Below are 19,032 nucleotides of genomic sequence, written 5' to 3' on the forward strand. Positions count from 1 at the left end.
GAATGAATGTATGTTTCTACATACATTAAAAATAATTGTAGATTAATGTGTCATTTCCATGAGACATAGAATAATAAATTATTCATGTTTTAAAACACAGGGAAAGGGCTGAAAAGTAAATCTGTATTCTGTGGATAAATGAACAGTTTTAGGTTTGCTTAATCAGTTCAACAGGAAGGTAGGCTTATGTTTTCAGAAAAGCAACTGCAGTAAAATCAAAATCCTCATGCCCTCATACTTTAAACTATTTTATAAGGCTTCTACAATTTTGAAAAAAGTCCAAGGCACTTACCAAATTTATGCTGCTTGTAGGGGACCCATTAAAAGATTCTGCAGGAAAAAAAATCAATTTAGAATTCAGAAAATACTTTCTAACAACAGTTGCTGCATCTAAGAGTCATGCAATAGAAATAAAATGATCTCAGCTGAAACACAGCATTAAAGAAAAATAAATTTGTGGCGCACACCCAATTCCAAGTGTCTAAGCTCCTAAAGACTCCAACCACAACATCTAAATGAAAATGTGCGCGCACCTGCAGCTAGAACAGAACAGAGTATTCATACACTACATAACAATTTGTGATTTTAGGTTCAGGGTAACACATGGAGGCATCATAGATGCTCAAGTGTTAAAAGTGCAAATATGAAAGTAACTTTAAGTTTGACTAAAATCCCTATATATTTTACTTTAACTATTGAATTTAGTCTCCAAACATAACATACTAACTTTGCTTGGGACAACAGAGCTGCTTTTGTTTGGTCAAATGTTTACTAACTTGCATAAAAAATGTTTTTTGGTCAGTTCCAGTTGAAGAATTAGTCATTAGAATCTCCAAATATTCCATATACCTTCCTATCATACATCAAAGGGACCAGGCCCCTTTTAAAATTTAAACACAGAAAGAATCATTCCCTTGTTTGATATAACCAATCCGATTTTAAGGAAAAGCCAATATTCTGGTGGCTACTACCAGTTCTGCTCAGCAGAGATGCTGAGGAGTGTTAGATATGTGAAGCTTTTGTGGTACCTATTGGTAGGGGGGACAGAAGCAATGCTCATTGCTGTTGCCTCGGCTTTGAGAAGCACTGGACAGCAGCACCAGGAGTAGCTCTCATAATTCTGAAGATTTGGTGCAGAGGGAAAGAAAATGACTGACTATTTCTCTGATGCTTCTATCTAGGTTTTCATACAGTCCTTGTTACTGTAGTATCAGAGCACCTTGCCAGCATTAATGGATATTATTCTCACAACAGCGTAGTGACATAAAAAGGTATTTCTCTCATTTTGCAGATGGGAAAGTGAGGATCAGGGTACCACAGGTGACTAAGACTAAAGGCTTCTCTCTACAAACAGTGCATGACAAGTTGTGGTGTAAAACTACCTTGCACTAGCCTGCTGCATGCTAATTATCCATGTGGACTCTGCTACCACACACTAAAATTCTGTTTTGAAATGGCAGTAGATCAAATGGCAGCAGGCTATGGTAGAGTTACACCCCAGCTTCTCATGCACTAATTGTTTGTGTAGTCAAGCCCCCAGTGACTTGCCTAAGGTCTCAAAAGGAAATCTGTCGTTGAGGCAGGAACCAAACCGTGGTCTCTCATGTTTCAGTCCAGTTCCCTATGCATTAGGCCACCATTCTTACAAGGGTAGCATAAAGCAAGGAAACAGGGCTGGGGGGCTGAGAACTTAGGGATAAGGCTAGTCCCCAATTTTTCTGATCCATTCCTCCCAACTCCCATCCTCCCATATGCTCACAAACCCACGTCAGCTCCCCAGGTACACCATACAACAGTACACACAAGTACTGGCAGGGGTGGGGCTGAGAGGGAAGCTGGAGTTTACAGAGGAAAAAGCAAAATTTGATGTGGGGGTCTGGGATGGAAATGCAGAGAGAAACTTTGCTCAAATATCCAGTAGTTGCTCAGGACAGATCTGTACTTAGATGTAGCAGCACAGCTGCACTGCTGTAGTGCTTCAGTGAAGATGCCATTGTGCTGATAGGAGAGCTTCTCCCATCAGCGTAATTAATCCACCTCTGCGAGAGGCAGTAGCTATGTCGACGGGAGCTTCTCCCATTGATATAGCACTGTCTATGCTGGAGGTTAGGTTGGTATAATTGCATTGCTCCTGGGTGTGAATTTTTCATACTGTTGAGCAACATAATTATATCAATGTAAGTTTGTAGTGTAGATCTGGCTTCAGAATGCAATTCCTCTTCCCTTTTCATCCTTTACCTGTCACCCAACATAAAGCACCACTTCCCCTCTTCGTACATAAAGCCCAAATTCCTCCATTCCTCACTTACCTGCCATCCCTTCTCCACACACTCACCCTCTCTCTATAGCCACTCTTTGGCATGCACATTTGTGGTTGGTTATATGCTAGAAGTACAAGGGATTTAATCATGAACATGAACAGCCAAACGCACTTGGATTTGTGTGATGTTTGGCTGTTATGGTATGTGTTTGAAAGTTGCATTAACCTGCTATTTACTTCATGCAAAAACTACATTTGCTTAAAGTTTCTAAGTGCACATCCCACCAACAAAGGATTCTGTTTGGAGCTAGCATACACACAAAGGAAGTCCCACACTCATGTCTACATGGAAATGTTAGCTCTTCTTTACTTTGTTATTCTTGCCTCATCATAAAAGGACAAAAAAAGCCACTTTGTTTGTACCATGAGAAAGCCATGAATTGGCTTTCATTATGAAATATCTGGACAAAGTCAGCTAGCAGCAAAAACCAAACACGGAATGTGATTCAATGAATGCCAAAACAATATCAGGACATCAGTTAAAGGAAATTTCTGTAATTTATTCATCATTACAGAGTTTACAAACAAACAAAGATTTTAAAATAAAGAATTTTATTCTGGAACCATAGAAAAAATATAAACATGGTATTGTCCAATTTCTCTAATGAATGGAACTAAAGTGTGGTAATCAATTTTATCACTTTTTTATTAATATAAAATAATGAGAAATATCAACATAAAAGGGAATAAAATGCTAGCAAAACTGCATTCAATATCAAATTTGGAGATAACACAGTTCCTTGTTTATATGGCATTGGCAAGACAATACCTAGACCACTACATTCATTCATGGAGTATTTAAATAATAGAGAGATGTCCACAAACAGAAGGGAATTCTGAGGAAGCAAAATTATTAATGGAACAGAGTCACTAACATGAATTGTAAGAACTACATTGTGAAGCTGGGTCAAATAACTAAAAAGGATATAACAAACATGCAAACTCTAACTCACAAGAACGGGTAGATATAAAAGGGTATGTCAACTAGTTTGGGGATGAAAACAGAAAAGTTGACAGAATACCCTGGGTTGTGTTTGACATGACCTTCTCAAAGACAGTAGAAAAAGCCCCATCAACTGAGCTATTTAAAACTGGACAAACACTGGACAATAGTGAAAAACTATTTTGGCAGAAGTATAAATGATGACATCAAACAGGTCTCCAATTTATTCTTCTACAGACATTGCTACAGACCACCACTAGAGGGCAGAGAAGTACACAACAATTACATCTTTCGTCTTCCGCTGTTTCTCTACTTTGTTTATATGTATATACATTTTAGCATCTAGATTGTTTGTTTTTTTTAAAGCCTCCATTATACTGGTAAGGATAAAACATGATGTAAGTTTAGCTATCCTCGAATCCGGTATCATTTTGTATAAATCATAAGAGAAAAATGGGGCTAAATCTGAATAATCTAGAACAGGGTTTCCCAGTTTGGGATGCTGCTTGTGTAGGGAAAGACCCTGGTGGGCTGGGCCGGTTTGTTTACCTACCCCGTACGCAGGTTTGGCCGATTGCGGCTTCCACTGGCCGCGGTTTGCTGCTCCAGGCCAATGGGAGCTGCTGGAAGCGGCGCGGGCCGAGGGACATATTGGCCACCGCTTCCAGCAGCTCCCATTGGCCTGGAGCAGTGAACTGTCTGACTGAAAAGTCAGACTGAAAATTATGATGCCTTGACTGCTCAATATTTAAGTGGAAACACAAAGCTAAAAAGGAAAAGTAATAGTTCATGACCGTACCTCCTTCCCCATCATCTGATCCTCTGAAACTAGGATCCTTCAGCATATCCAATTCAGCTAACATGCGCACATACAGAGCATTTTGTTTGAATGAAGGGTAAAATCTTTCATCCCGCAGCATCAATTCATACACCTTATTGAATTAAAATACCAAGATTACCAAAGCTAATAGTTAACATAAGTTTCTAAATACACATTTTTATTAAAATCTACATGACAAGCTGTTTCTCTCTCTCACACACACTCCCTTTTGCGGGGTCTTCTTTAAATTCTGTTGCTGTACTATACAAATGCTTTGGTTCACATGAAGCAGTTAACAATGCACTTTTAAAACAAGGCGTGATATTACTGGTTCTAATAATATTTCTCTTTGAAAGTATAGAGAATATCTGCACAACCAGATAAAGGTCTTGTTTACCAGTAAAAAGGTTAAAATATGTCATCTCCTTTGTTGTATATATATTTTCCCTTTTTTCACATCTAATAGTTCCCTAATATTCTAACAGCATTACTGGAAGTTATGTTGCTATTGCAATGAATACTTGGCAAAAAAAACTTGCCTAAAAATTTGTTAGCTCAGGCACTAAAATCTACTAACCCATCCTTAGCTTGATGACATTATTAAAAGTAGTGGGATTTAAGCACATGTTTAAATGTTGTCCTCAGTAAGGACACTTTCCTAAACCGGAGCTTCAACACACAGGTATCAATATCACCCTAATTATAACAATGCCAAAAATTACTATCATATGTACATCTTTTTCCACCACTTGCTTTTAAAACAATGAACCAGTTATGAGGTCTGTGTACTGGAACTGTAAAACAGCATAGGATGACTAATTTGAATCTTAGATACTTTGGAGTGACTAATTTTTTAATGAAAATTGAAGAAAAGTTTGATTGTTGCCAATAAATCTGGTAGAAGGGTGGGGGCGTGGGGAAGGAGGGAATAAAAAAATTCAATGATTTTTTAAAATTAAATTAAATTACAGGCTTATTTAATCAAATAAAGTTATTCAAAATTAAAATTGAATTTGAAAGCCCATATAAAGGCCTAAATTTATTATAATCTATTACAATCATTTAAATTAAATACAAAAATAAATATTAAGCAGTATGTTTGCTGCCCAATTGTAAAGGAAGTCAAACCCCTGAACAGGTGGAAGTCATTAGTTAAGCACCTGGAACCAGCCTTTAATGAAGAGCTAAACCAGCTTTTGACAGCAAGCTTCTTCTGCAAGAGTAGAAAGAATATTTTCTTCATGTCAGATTATTCAACTACTTTAGTTCAATGACTAATCCATTCAAAGTTAAGAAACCAACTGAGATTTGAAAAAGCAAGAATGCTTGTTTTCTTATTCTATTCTATGAATAAAAAACTAGGTCCAAGAGGATGAAAGCTAACTAGTTCTTAAAATCTTGAAGGACATGGAGAACAGAAACAATCAGTTCAATTCACTAGCTACAGATAATACATCAGTTTTTGATCAACTTTTATGTATCCAGCATATTTAAGGTAGTTTTATTTAATTCAACAAATTAAAATGCTGTTTTGACAAAAACACACAGGAAAAAAAATATTAATAAAAATGAATCATTCACCATTTTCTAACAAAAAAAGCCAAAATTAAGAAGCTGAATAAATGTAAGTCAAGCTACATAGCTACTTAAATGAGTATAGATATAATATATCTTCCTGGTTAGTAACAAGTACCACCAAATTTAGCGTAAAGGCTGCATTCAATTGCAAGTCCACATGTATTAATGGTTACCACAAACAAGAATCAAGGTGGGTTTTTTGTTGTTTTCGTCTTAACTAAAAAATACAAATACAAAACATGATTAACATCAACTATTTAAATCAAGGTTTCCTGCTTGCTGATTTAAATTATTAAATTCAGCAATTTAAATAATTTTGATTTAAATCAATCCACCTTGGCGTAATGAGTCTCAATAATCCCTATTAAATAAAGAGTGAATATGTTATACCTTTCTCTGAATGTCATCGAAGATTTCAGGTGTTGGCTCCTCGTGGTTCAATGTTTCTGCCAGTTTTGCTACCAAGGAGTCATCAATATTAACTCTTGGAGATGCCTGTCACAGAGATCTAAATCAATATATGTAGTGTTTAACTTAAAAAAAAACCAACACCACACCATTTGAAAAAATTAAACCCCAGCCTTAATACAAAATAGGGCTATAAATAAGACACACACAAAGTAATGACTCTGCAACAGTTACTGAAAGCAAACATAAAAATGCCTGTAGCATGTTACTCTTTGGTACATGCATACAGCTACTATTCAGTTAATGAGAGTTATATGAATGAAGGGGATCACAAAGAGAGGAGTCTGAGAGGGAGGTTTGTGGGAGGAAGACATAATATAATCACTATGGTTAAGAAGGGCTGCATCACCAGCGCCAACGCTGCTCCTGTCTTTCACCTGCACCTGTATCCAGACAGACAGCCTAACCATGGATGCCTCTATCCAGATCCTGGTGTGGATTTGCAGAAACTGTGGCCTGCATTTCCCACTCTCAGAAAGCCAGGCTGGGAGGGACCATCCAGTGTGAAAGGTGCTGTTGGAATCTCTCAGGAAGCAGGAGAGCTACATTATGAGGTGGCTAGGCTGAGGAGCATTCATGCCCATGAGCAATTTCTTGAGAGTATTCATATGGAGACATCCAACGCTGAGGAAGCTATTCAGTTACAGAAGATTGGTGTCACACCACCGGGGGAGGAGGAGGATATGGCTCTGTCACAGAGAGGACACTGGCAGCTGATTACCTCTGGCATCAGGCAGTACTCCACCCCTATTCCCAACCCTCCCACCACATTGATGGAAAACCATTACGGTGCCATGGCAGCGAGCAATGAGGAATCACTCCCAAGGTGGAGAAGGAGCCATGTACATCCAGCCCTCTGACTAGAACCCCATGCTACTCATCCATGTGGACACTAATGACACTGCGAGATATGACCCTCTGCAGATCAGAAGTGACTACAGGGCTCTGGGACTAAGGGTGAAAGAGTTGGGAGTGCAGGAGTGTTCTCTTCAATCCTTCCAGTCCAGGGTAGATGCATCCTGGAGTTGAATGCCTGGTAGCATGGATAGTATTGCCAGGAGGGCTTCAGTTTCCTTAACCACAGGATGCTGTTCCAGGAAGAAGGACTGCTAAGCAGAGATAGGGTCCACCTATCAAGGAAGGGGAAGAGTATATTCAGTTACAGACTGGCTAACCTAGTGAGGAGGGCTTTAAACTAGGTTTGAAGGGGGCAGGTGACCAAAGCCCACAGGTAAGTCAAAAACATGGAGACTTGGGAGAAGGGCCATAATTTGGGGGGAGCATGGACTGTTATAGCAGGGATAAGGCGGGGCAAAAACAGAACTGCGGGGGGCAGGAAATCAAATCAGTATCTTAAAGGGCTGTATACTAATGCAAGAAGTATGGAGAATAAGCAGGAAGAACTCTAAATGCTAGTAAATAAACACAACTATGCTGGAGAATACACGACAGGAATATTGGTATAGAAGGGTACAGCTTGCTCAGGAAGGACAGGCAGGGGAAAAAAGGGAGGAGGTGTTGCCTTATATATCAAAAATGTACACATTTGGACTGAGGTTGAGATGGAAAGAGGAGACAAACTTGTTGAAATCTCTAGGTAAGAATAAAAGGGGCAAAAGCAAGGCTGATGTCATGGCAGTGGTCTACTACAGATCACCTAACCAGGAAGAAGAGGTGAATGAGGCTTTTTTTTTTTTTTTTACACTAGCAAAATCAGCCAAAGCACAGGACTTGATGTTGATGGGGGACTTCAAGTACCCAGACATCTGTTGGGAAAAAAAAAAATCACACAGCAGGGGAAAGATAATCCAACAAGTTCTTGGAATGTACTGGATACAATTTTTTATTTCAGCAAGTAGAGAAAGCTACTAGGGGAGAGGCTGTTTTAGATTGGATTTTGACAAATAGGGAGAAACTGGTTGAGAATTTGAAAGGGGAAGGCAGCTTGGGTGAAACTAAAGCAATCATGAAATGGCAGAGTTCATTAATCAAAAGCAATGGTAGGAGCGAGAACAGCAAAATAAAGACAGCGGATTTCAAGAAGGCAGACATTAGCAAACTCAGGAAGCTGGTAGGTAATATCCCACGGAAAGCAAGTCTAAGAGGAAAAACAATTGAAGACATACATTATTAAGGGCACAAGAGCAAACTATTCCATGGTGTAGGAAAGACAGGAAATATGGCAAGAGACCACCCTGGCATAACTAGGAGATCTTCAATGATTTAAAAATAATAATATTTAAAAAAAGAGTCCTACAAAAAGTGGAAACAAGGTCAAATTACAAAGGATGAATATAAACAAATAACTCAAGTATTAGGACAAAACTAAAAAGGCCAAGGCACAAAACGAGCTCAAACTAGCTGGAGACATAAAGGGTAACAAGAAAACACTCTACAAATACATTAAAAAAAGGAGGAAGACCAAGGACAGGGTAGGCCCATTACTCAATGAGGTGAGAAAAACAAGAACAGAAAATGTGGAAATGGCAGAAGTACTGACTTCTTTGTTTCAGTTTTCACTAAGAAGGTTGGTGGTGATTGGATAGCTAACAAAGTGAATGCCAGTGAAAATGAGGTAGGATCAGTGGCTAAGAGGGAAAAAAGTTACAAATTACTTGAACAAGTTAGATGTCTTCAAGTTGCTAGGCCCTGATGAAATGCATCCTAGAATACTCAAGGAGCTGACTGAGGAGATATCTGAGCTATTAGTGACTATCTTTGAAAAGTCATCAAAGACAGGAGAGATTCCAGAAGACTGGAAAAGGGCAAATATAGTGCCAATCTATAAAAAGGGAAATAACGACAACCCGGGGAATTACAGACCAGTCAGCTTACCTTCTGTACCCGGAAAGATAATGGAGCAAGTAATTAAGAAATCAATTTGCAAACACCTAGAAGATAATAAGGTGATAAGTAATAGTCAGCACGGATTTGTCAAGAACAAATTGTGTCAAACTAGCCTGATCGCTTTCTTTGACAGGCCTTGTGGATGGGTAGAAGTGGTAGACACGGCATATCTTGACTTTAGTAAAGCTAACTGTCAGGGTAGTTAAGCACTGGAATAAAATTGTCTAGAGAGATTGTGGAATATCCCTCATTGGAGATTTTTTAAGAGCAGGTGGGACAAACACCTTTCATGGATGGTCTACATAATACTTAGTCTGCCATCAGTGCAGGGGACTGGACTAGAGACCTCTTGAAGTCTCTTCCAGTCCTATGAGTCTATGATTCTACATACATACATTTGAATGTGTTCAAACTGTTTTTGTAAAAAGTAAAGTAATACCAAGGCATACTTTAAAAAAAATTAAAATACATGGTTTTTGTGAATTTGCTGTTTGTGATATATCCCAGTTGGAGGATACAGGAAACTGAAATCTTCTTAATTATTGTACAACATGGTCAACAAGAATACAAATATACCCCATAGAGAAAATGTGTCTCACTTCTGAAGGAAAGAGTAACAATCTTCAAGGCAATTCAATCAATGATTTCTACATGGAAGGGTTCTAATTATAACAGAGGTATTTTTTGTGTATATCCAACCTGGACTCAAGCTACCAATTCATACCTGCCCCTAAGCTTCAAAAGACAACAATTTCTGTCAACACCAACCTGGCACGTATTTAAAACAAGTGAAGACTTATTATACAACTGAAAGAAAAAAATATGCTCATAAAGAAATATTACTCAACAGATTTGGATAGAAATTCATTGAAGATATCTGTGTGAGACAGGGCGAGTGAATTTTATGAGCACATAAGAGTTTACTCATAGAATCATAGGACTGGAAGGGACCTTTAGAGGTCATCTAGCATTCATGACCGGACTAAGTATTATCTAGACCATTCCTGACAGGTGTTTGTCTAACCTGCTGTGATAAATGAAAGGGGGGGAGGAAGCTTTCATGGACACCCAGCCAGTTAGCTATAAAGTCCCTCTAGGTGGCTGTTTCCTGCTTGCTTTATCTGTAACAGGTTAACAAAATCCCCCCCAGGTAAAGGAAATGGAGAGGGCACCTGACCAAAAGAGCCAATGAGAGGGCTAGAACTTCTTAAAATTGGAAAAAAAACTTCCCTTTGTCTAGGTCCTGTGGTTCTCCGGAGAGCAGAGAGACAGAGCAGCAATGTTGTAAACAGCTTTAAGCCAGGTATGATTATAGATTATCAATTCATACCTCAAACCTGCTTACCTGAAGCCTCAGATATGTAAGTAATTTAGGGAATGTCTAGAAAGACGCAAGTAGGATTATTTCTTTTATTTCTTATTGGCTTATGGACTCCTCTGTGATAAACTCAGATGCTTTTGTTTGCTTGTAACCTTTAAGCTGAACCCCCAAGAAAGTTATTTTGGGTGCTTGATTTTTGGAATTGCTCTCTAAAAATCTAGCAAAAGTTTAAGTTCCAGATGTATTTTCTTTCCTATTGTTTTCAATAAAATTTAACTTTAAGAACAAGATTGGATTTTTTGTGCATATGTTGTTTAACTAGCTTGTGACAACAGCTAATTTCCTTTGTTTTCTTTCTAAGCTCTTCCCTGGAGCAGGAGTGAAAGGGCTTAAGGGTACCCCACAGGAAGGAATGCCCAAGTGCATCTTCCTGGGTTCCAAAAGGGGTTTTGCATTTGGGTGGTGGCAGCATTTATCAAGCCAAGGTCAGAGAGAAGCTGTAACCTTGGGAGTTTAATACAAGCCTGGAGTGACAAGTATTAATTTTTAAAATCCTTGTGGGCTCCCATCTTCTGCACTCGAAGTGCCAGAGTGGAGAATCAGCCTTGACACCTGGTCTTAAAAATCTCCAATGATGGAGATTCCACAACCTCCCTAGGCAATTTATTCCAGTGCTTAACCACCTGGACAGTTAGCTGCAATTTAAGCCCATTGCTTCTTGTCCTATACTCTCCAGTTAACAACCATTTTTCTCCCTCCTCCTTGTAACAACCTTTTACATACTTGAAAACTGTTACCATGTCCCCTCTCTGTCTTCTCTTTTCCAGACTAAACAAACCCAGTTTTTTCAATCTTCTCTCATAGGTCATGTTTTCTAGACCTTTAATAATTTTTGTTGCTCTTCTCTGGACTTTCTCCAATTTGTCCACATCTTTTCTGAAATGTGGCACCCAGAACTGGATGCAATACTCCAGTTGAGGTCTAATCAGTGCAGAGTAAATCGGAAGAATTACTTCTCGTGTCCTGCTTACAACACTCCTGATAATACATCCCAGAATGATGTTTGCTTTTCTTGCAATAGTGTTACACTGTTGACGCTCATTTACTTTGTGGTCCACTACGATCCCCAGAACCCTTTCCTCAGTACTCCTTCCAAGGCAGTCATTTTCCATTTTGTGTGTGTGCAACTGACTGTTCCGTCTTAAGTGGAGTGCTTTGCATTTATCCTTATTGAATTTCATCCTATTTACTTCAGATCATTTCTCCAGATCATTCTGAATTATAATCCTTATTCTCGAAAGCACTTGCAACCCCTCTCAGCTTGGTATCGTCCACAAACTTTATAGATGTACTCCCTATGCCATTATCTAAATCATTGATGAAGATACTGAATAGAACCAGACCCAGAACTGATCCCTGCTGGACCCCACTCATTATGCTCTTCCAGCATAACTGTGAACCACTGATAACTACTCTCTGGGAATGGTTTTCCAGCCAGTTTTGCACCCACCTTATAGTAGCTTCTCTAGTTTGCATTTCCTTAGTTGTTTACAAGAAGCTCATGTGAGACAGCATCAAAGTTTTACTAAAACCAAGATATACCACATCTACTGCTTCCCCCTATCCAAAAGGCTTGTTACCTTGTCAAAGAAAGCTATCAGGTTGGTTTGACATGATTTGTTCTTGACAAATCCATGCTGATAGTTACTTATCACCTTATTATATTCTAGATGTTTGCAAATTGATTTCTTAATTATTTGCTCCATTATCTTTCTGTACCCAGAAAGATAACTGTGCAGTAACTGGTTCTTGAAGACATGTCCTTCTCCCTCCCTCAACGGGTGCTCCATATTACGTGCCCAGGTGCCTCAAGCCCTTGATCGGAGATTTTCTGTTAGCAATGTCCATTCAGCCCACGCATGCGCTATATACTACTTCGTGCCACACTTCAAGGGTATATAGGGCTGTGTGGGTGAACCACTCTCAGTTCCTTCTTTATCTGAACATTCAACAAGAATAATCCAAAGCAGAGGGGAAAGAAGGTGGGTAGTGCAGCACCCACAGGGTTAATCCTCTTGAAAAACATGTAGAGTAACCTTTTCTTCTTCAAGCAGAATACCTATAGGTGCTCCATTTCAGGTGACTCCCAAGCTGTATCCTCAGAGAGGGAGAGAGGCTTGAAATCAAGTTAAAGACTAAAGACAGTATAACAGAACCAAGTGTTACATCAGATCTGATGGCCTGGACCAAGGTATAGTGTTTAGAAAAGGTATGCATCGAAGCCCATGTAGTAGGTCTGCATCTCTCAGATACAGAAATGTTTTTGAGTAAAGCTGTGGAAGTTGCTTTTGATCTGTGATGCAGACAAAATTTAGGTGATTTTTTGGTCCTATCCCAATAAAAGGCCAATGCCCAGCCTACATCTAATGTATGAAGGTACATCTCCTGCTGAGATTTATATGGTTTAGGAAAAAATACTAATAGATTAATAGACTAGTTAAAATGGAAATCAAACAGCACCTTAGCTATGAACTTTGGATAGGTCATAGGGAGATGCTGTCCTGGAGGAGGGGTGGGGGGGAGTGGGCAGTCTGCTATCAAAGCTCCAATTTCTCCAACCCTGCAGGATGACGTGATAGCTTCTAGAAAGGATGTCTTCATAGATATGTGAAGCAAGGAGTAGATTGACATAGATACCTTATGGAGCCTCCATTTTAACCTAAGTACCAGGCTGAGATCAAGTTAGTAGTATCCTTAACCTGAGGGTAAAGATACTTCAGATCCTTAGTAAGTCTCAAGAACATAGTGTGATCAAAAATAGAAAACCCCTCTAGTGGGGAATGAAATGCTGATATTGTGGCAAGATGAACCTTAATAGAGCTGATAAACCTGGCTGTTTTTAAATCGAGCAGATAATCCAAGACGGCTGAGAGCAGAGAAGATTCAGGGATATGGTGGGGATGACGACAACTGTGGTTGAACCTTTTCTGTTTCTGAAAGTAATTCAAGTTGACTCCCTTCTAATGTTTAGTAATAATTGTTCTACTCCTGTCGATCAGATGGATTCTATTCCCATGAACCATCTAGGAACCATGCTTAGAGATGGAGGACTCCTGCCTAATCTTGTTCCTCGCTCTTCGAATTAGTGGTGTTGGAGGGAATGTAGAACAGGCCCTTTATCCAAAGAAGGAGAAATGCTTCTCCCAAAGAGAGGCAAATCCATGCCTTCTTGAATAAGGGGCACTTCCTGTTGCTAGATGTGGTGAATAGGTCACCTGTGGAAGTCCCCACCTCTAGATAGCCCAGAAGGATTTGAGAGTTCAACTCCTGTGTATAGTGCTGAGAGAAGCACCTGCTTAGCATATCGTCTGTGACATTGTGGATTCCAGGAAGGTAAATGGTTGATATCTGAATCTGATGGGCTATACACCAGTTCCATAATATTACAACTTCAGTGCACAAGAAGGGAATCTTTATCTTCCATTTGTTGATCTAGAACATGCAAGCCATATTTTCCATCAAGATTCTGATGGATGTGCCCTTGACGAGGGGTAGGAACAAAAGGGAGGTGGTGTTTGGCTGGGGAGTACATTGCCGCTAGCCACATTTGAAGAGGGCACAGTCTGAGCTTCGCATGGCGGACGACGCAAGTGCATGCTGCCATGTGACCCAATCATCAGAGAGACCCGGGCTATGGTGAGTGGATATGCTGTGACACTGGCAATTAGATAAGACATTGCACAGAACCTGGCCTCTGGCAGAAATGCTCTGGCTCAGGTAGAATCACATACTGCCCTGATAGTCCTGGTCCAATGGATAGAGTTTAAAGTTGATTTTTGTTAGTTTCTCAGCAGGCCCAGAGCCCAACAAATGGCTTGCAGCATTTCACTGCTGTGTTAGACTTGGGCCCTGGAGCAGCCCTTGATGAGCCAGCTGTCAAGGTACGGGTAAACCTGGATACCCCAACACTTGAAGTAGGCCACCACCACCGACACGCATTTCGTAAATACTATTGGTGTTGCTCCCACGCCAAATGGGAACACCGCAAATTGGTAGTTGGAGGTCCCAACTATGAAACGTAGGAACCATTTGTGAGAGTGGAATATTGATATGTGAAAGTAAGCTTCTTTTAAATTCAAGGCAGCATACCAGTCTCCTGGATACAGGGAAGGAATGATGGAGGCCAGGGAGACCATGTGAAACTAACTTCTTTAGATACTTGTCCCTTAAATGCAGTGGGACTTCTTCAATGGCTCCCACCTGCAGAAGGCCTTGCACCTCCTGAACGAGGAGATGCTCGTGAGAAGGGTCCCTGAAGAGGCACGGGGAGGGTGGGTGGGTGGTAGGGACAGAAATAAACTGGAGAGTATATCCCCCTGCTACTGTGCTGATGACCCACCGGTCCAATGTTATAGAGGCCCAGGAAGGGAGTAAGGGGGACAGATGGCTAGAAAATGGGGAGCACAATCTGCAATCCAGGACACAGGTTGTGTCACCCTCAAGCACACCCTCAAAATGCTTGCTTACCACCCAGTTGGTTATGGGTGGAGCTCAAATGAGCAGAGGATGCTTTCAATTTGTTTTTATTTGTCTAAGTCAACCAACTTTTGAGTACCTTATATGCATTGTGTTTTACAGGACAGGCAGTCATCACTGCTGATGCCAGCATCCCTTTACAGACCTGCCAGAAGGAACTATTTATCCTAAGCTTGATGCAAGTGAAATCATTCAGGTATCAACTGCAACACATCTGTTTTCTTGTAACAAGTTTTTCACCAAATCTGTTTCACAAGAAGTTAGCTTCTGGTGGTTCTAAATTCAACTAAGAGTTCTGACACTGCAGTGTACATTTAAAAACATTCCACAAATACTTACCAATTCAAAAATTAGTAAATTATTTCAAAGAAGAATATTCCTACCTTTTCTGATAAGTACTGCTCATAAATTCCAACTGCAGCTGCTCTTAACAGGCCTTTGGTTTGATTAGTCTGATGTTTTCCATCTCTCTGCCGGCTTAGTAAAACCTCCAGCTGTTGCTGTGCTGTAACCCTGTACCCTTCCACTGTCATCCAGAAGAAGAGATGTGCTTGGCCTCCAGTCTGCTGCATATAATCTACAAAATCAATCATCATTATTGTAATTATACCTGTTAGGATAAAAACACATCTTAATAACTCACGCATCCTGATATAAAAAATGACTAGATCAGAAACATGAACTAAATTAGGAATAAGCTTCAGGATTTGATTATGGTTTTGGATAAGACTATAACATTGACACTCAGTCACTGTCAGAAAGGCCCCCTCAACACTCCCAATAGGATACTCATAAGACTTCAACAAAAAGCAAAGTCTGGAGGAAAGTATAGAACTAGGGCTGTGTTTTATATTAAAAAATGAGCACATCACAGCTTAATTGTAGCCACAGCCACATGAGACATAACAGGACTGTGCGCAGCATGGTAGGAACCAAGAGGAAATTGAGCCTGAGGTAAAATTGGGTTTCTTCACAGAAGTCTAAATGTTAACTTTTATTTAATCCTTGCAATGTCAGGGCACAACAGAATGTGACAACAGGGCACTGACACTATGTGAAACTTGTAAATAAACTTCACTCCTTTATCAATTTTGTGATTTACTGAAGAGGCCAACAATCTAAAGACAGACATTCTTATTCTTGCATATGAATACATTTTAGAGATATTAAAACTAATATTTACACTTTTAAAAAGTATCTTTAAACAAAGGACATTTTTGGAGATTTCTACAAGTCCTGCAATCCTCCAAATTCTGACATAGTGGGTACTACCATAAATAGTCTCAATAGGACTACTTAGAGTATGAGGCAATGCAGAGGCGACTCGTGGGATGCATGTGGGGTCATGTCCTGTCCCCCCAAAATTTAGCTGGTTGGGCCCCTTCCCTGTGTGACAGCTCCATGGGGAAAGGCAGCAGCAAAACAGCTGGGAACTGCAGAGAGGGGCCACTACTTTAGCTCCACAGGAAGAGGCAGCAGAAGACACCTGGGAGTTGCAGGGAGGGGCCACTAAGGGTAAGAAGGGATGTGATTCAAACTGTTGAGGGGGCGGGAGAGAACCTTTAAATTGTGCCCCACCACTATCAGCAGGTACCAGTCATCTCAGAAGCAATGTGGTCATAATTTAAGAAATTTGTTCAATTTAAGAGATATTACCAGTGCCAGCAATATTCCTATTTCAAAGGGAATCTTTCAAAAGAAACTTAAGTGACACCACTGTAAACATTAACTGAATCAGTCTTGTGATTAAATCTCTATATCTGAAAACTCTTTCAGGCTGACTTCAACATAAAGAATAATATCAGTTTAATCCTGGACTCAACATGGCAAAGACTAAGTTTCAGTTCCCTCCGAAAAGGATCATGTATATACTTATGGCACAAGACAAAAATGTATATTAGTTCATATACATGTTCTTACCTCAGGAAAAAAATACTTTTTTTTTTTTCCAAAGTTAGCAGTTTCTTACCCATAAAAAATTGTAGTGCAACATTGTCTACCAGAATGTTGTCCAGAGGGACTGTGCAAAGTTTTCCAAAGTTTGCTGCCAGTTTCACAGTATCTATTTCCTGCACAATATAGGATACAGCACTGATAAGTTAATATATTATTTTATTGATTTTATATTTTTTAAATTACTACCAAAAAGTGTTTATATAATGTAAACGGATTTACTTTAACTATAGCAAACTGTTTGGTTTGGTTTCAAAAATGCTAGTTTACAGGATCTCTGCTATCACCACAATTTTTTGTTTGTGCAACTACATAACAGTGTTTGTTTACAGCATAGATGATTCATGCCCTCTGGGGAATTGGATTCTACCCCTGCCCCAGAATTCCTGTGGGTAAGTATTTTAAACCTAACTGTCACTAAGTGTGTAGATAAGAAAATGTTCATCACAACCTTCGGAAATATTTTCTAAAGAAATTATTAGAGCCATCTTAAAAATGATCTGACACCATGTCAAATTCTGCAGTCAATTCATCAGCACTCCATGATGTATAATATGATATAGCTCTGTCTGCATTGATATCAGACTTCCATTAATTATTTGATTGATTGTATTACAGTAGGGCCAGGGGCCTCAGTCATGGACCAGAGCCCTATTTGTTAGGTAGTGTGTTGGTCAATAAGCACAACCCACATCATTTTTATGCCCCATCCAAGCTTAAAGCTCAACTAATGGTGTCCCAAAAAACAGAACAAAGTCAGATTTGCTACAGTAAGAATGCCAGAAGTTTTTCAAATGTCACAAAAAGTAGAGGCTGGAGACTAGGCGGCAACAGAGGAAGCAAGTAGGATGAATTTCTGACACACAAGAACTTCCAAGCAGTGCAAAATACCATTGGTACTTTTAAACAAGTGACTGTCTGAACAACAAACTGTACTTCAAAAGAGAACAGTACCACCAATAAATAGGCAGAAACATTATGAACTCCTACAGTAGAAAAACTGGGACTTGATCTAAGGGCCTCCAGACTGAGCTGCTTGCTGCACGAACTTCCTAATCAGAGATAAGAATTCAACTGATGATGCAGGGAAGCTAAATTCCAGGAGGCTGAACTCATGTGTCAGAGAAACTGTTTTCTCTTAATTCTTAACTTCATTAGTCAGCTATGCGCTTACTTCAGTTCTTTTCTAATTGGAAGAGTTTAAAACCAAGATCATTAAAAAATATATTCAAGATTTTGAAAGGTTTGAAAATAAATCTGAAATATGTAATAGTTAAATGTAGCATAATGGCTAAATATTTAGAAATATAGCACTATATAACATTTTCTAACAGAAGCTTTGGTAGGTGAATTTTCCATATAAAACTGAAAGTATGAAGGTGCAACTTTAGCTACACAATTACTCAGTATACAGTTCACTATATTCAGTATATATACACTAAAGTACAGTATATATACAGTATAAACTCAAGTGCTATAGTCATATTTTTCCCTTAATGAACTAAAGAGATATTGTGACAATTTCTAGCAAGTCTTCGACAATTTCACATCATTTACAATTAAAACAAACATCAGAAAGAGTATTAATAGAAAAATAGTACTTACTTTTCCTGACTGCAACCTCTGTATTCTTGAATCACATACTTTAACAACATATAATAAGCTGTTTATTTGATTTTTTATAGTATTGATATCTGAAAACAAAACATCACAAGAACTAAGACTAAAGAGGACTGAAGTAGAAACAAACTAGTTATTAAACAATTGATTTGAAGTATATTATCAATTTAAACACACTTTCAAAAGATACATATCACTTTTTGTTTTGTTCTTATGTAAAGAAACCTACCAGAACAGATAACACTGTCAATATTTACAGTGAAGTGGGGGGTTTTTTGGGGTTTTTTTTCCCCTCAATTTAATTTCTACTGGAAGAACTGAACTGCAATTAAGTAGTCTTTTTCCTTCCATCCTCAATATAACTTTCAGTTGCTATTTAAAAAGTTGAGAGTACTCCATCATCAATAGATGAAACACTACTGAAAGTCAGAACCAGTCAGGCAGGTTTCAATCAGGACATTTGACTTTTATTAAAATATTAATTTTGTTAGAACAAAACCTATCAAGACACATGATTACTGTTAGAAACTATGATAATGGCCACCCAGAAAGGGGAATACAGATGGAGGCAATCAGTCTTCAATCCTAAGCATCAAAGAAAACTCAGGTTTGGATCTTTCACATAA

At 39.1% G+C, this 19,032-nt stretch overlaps 1 protein-coding gene across 4 annotated transcripts in view; it reads right to left on the bottom strand.

Annotated features, from left to right (window-relative positions):
* SNX13 (sorting nexin 13) overlaps positions 1–19,032 on the bottom strand; it is a 153,351-nt gene that overhangs the window by 50,465 nt on the left and 83,854 nt on the right. For all 4 annotated transcript variants that reach the window (XM_030550718.1, XM_030550716.1, XM_030550717.1 and 1 more), the window contains exons 11-16: positions 18,392–18,480; positions 16,803–16,902; positions 15,217–15,410; positions 6,052–6,156; positions 4,063–4,195; positions 293–330 (exon numbers count right to left, since the gene is read on the bottom strand). In XM_030550718.1, coding sequence (XP_030406578.1) covers positions 293–330; positions 4,063–4,195; positions 6,052–6,156; positions 15,217–15,410; positions 16,803–16,902; positions 18,392–18,480 — 659 coding nt within the window. The remainder of the gene's footprint in view (positions 1–292; positions 331–4,062; positions 4,196–6,051; positions 6,157–15,216; positions 15,411–16,802; positions 16,903–18,391; positions 18,481–19,032) is intronic.

This window comes from Gopherus evgoodei, chromosome 2 (assembly GCF_007399415.2).
Source record: "Gopherus evgoodei ecotype Sinaloan lineage chromosome 2, rGopEvg1_v1.p, whole genome shotgun sequence".
Taxonomy (NCBI): Eukaryota; Metazoa; Chordata; order Testudines; family Testudinidae; genus Gopherus; species Gopherus evgoodei.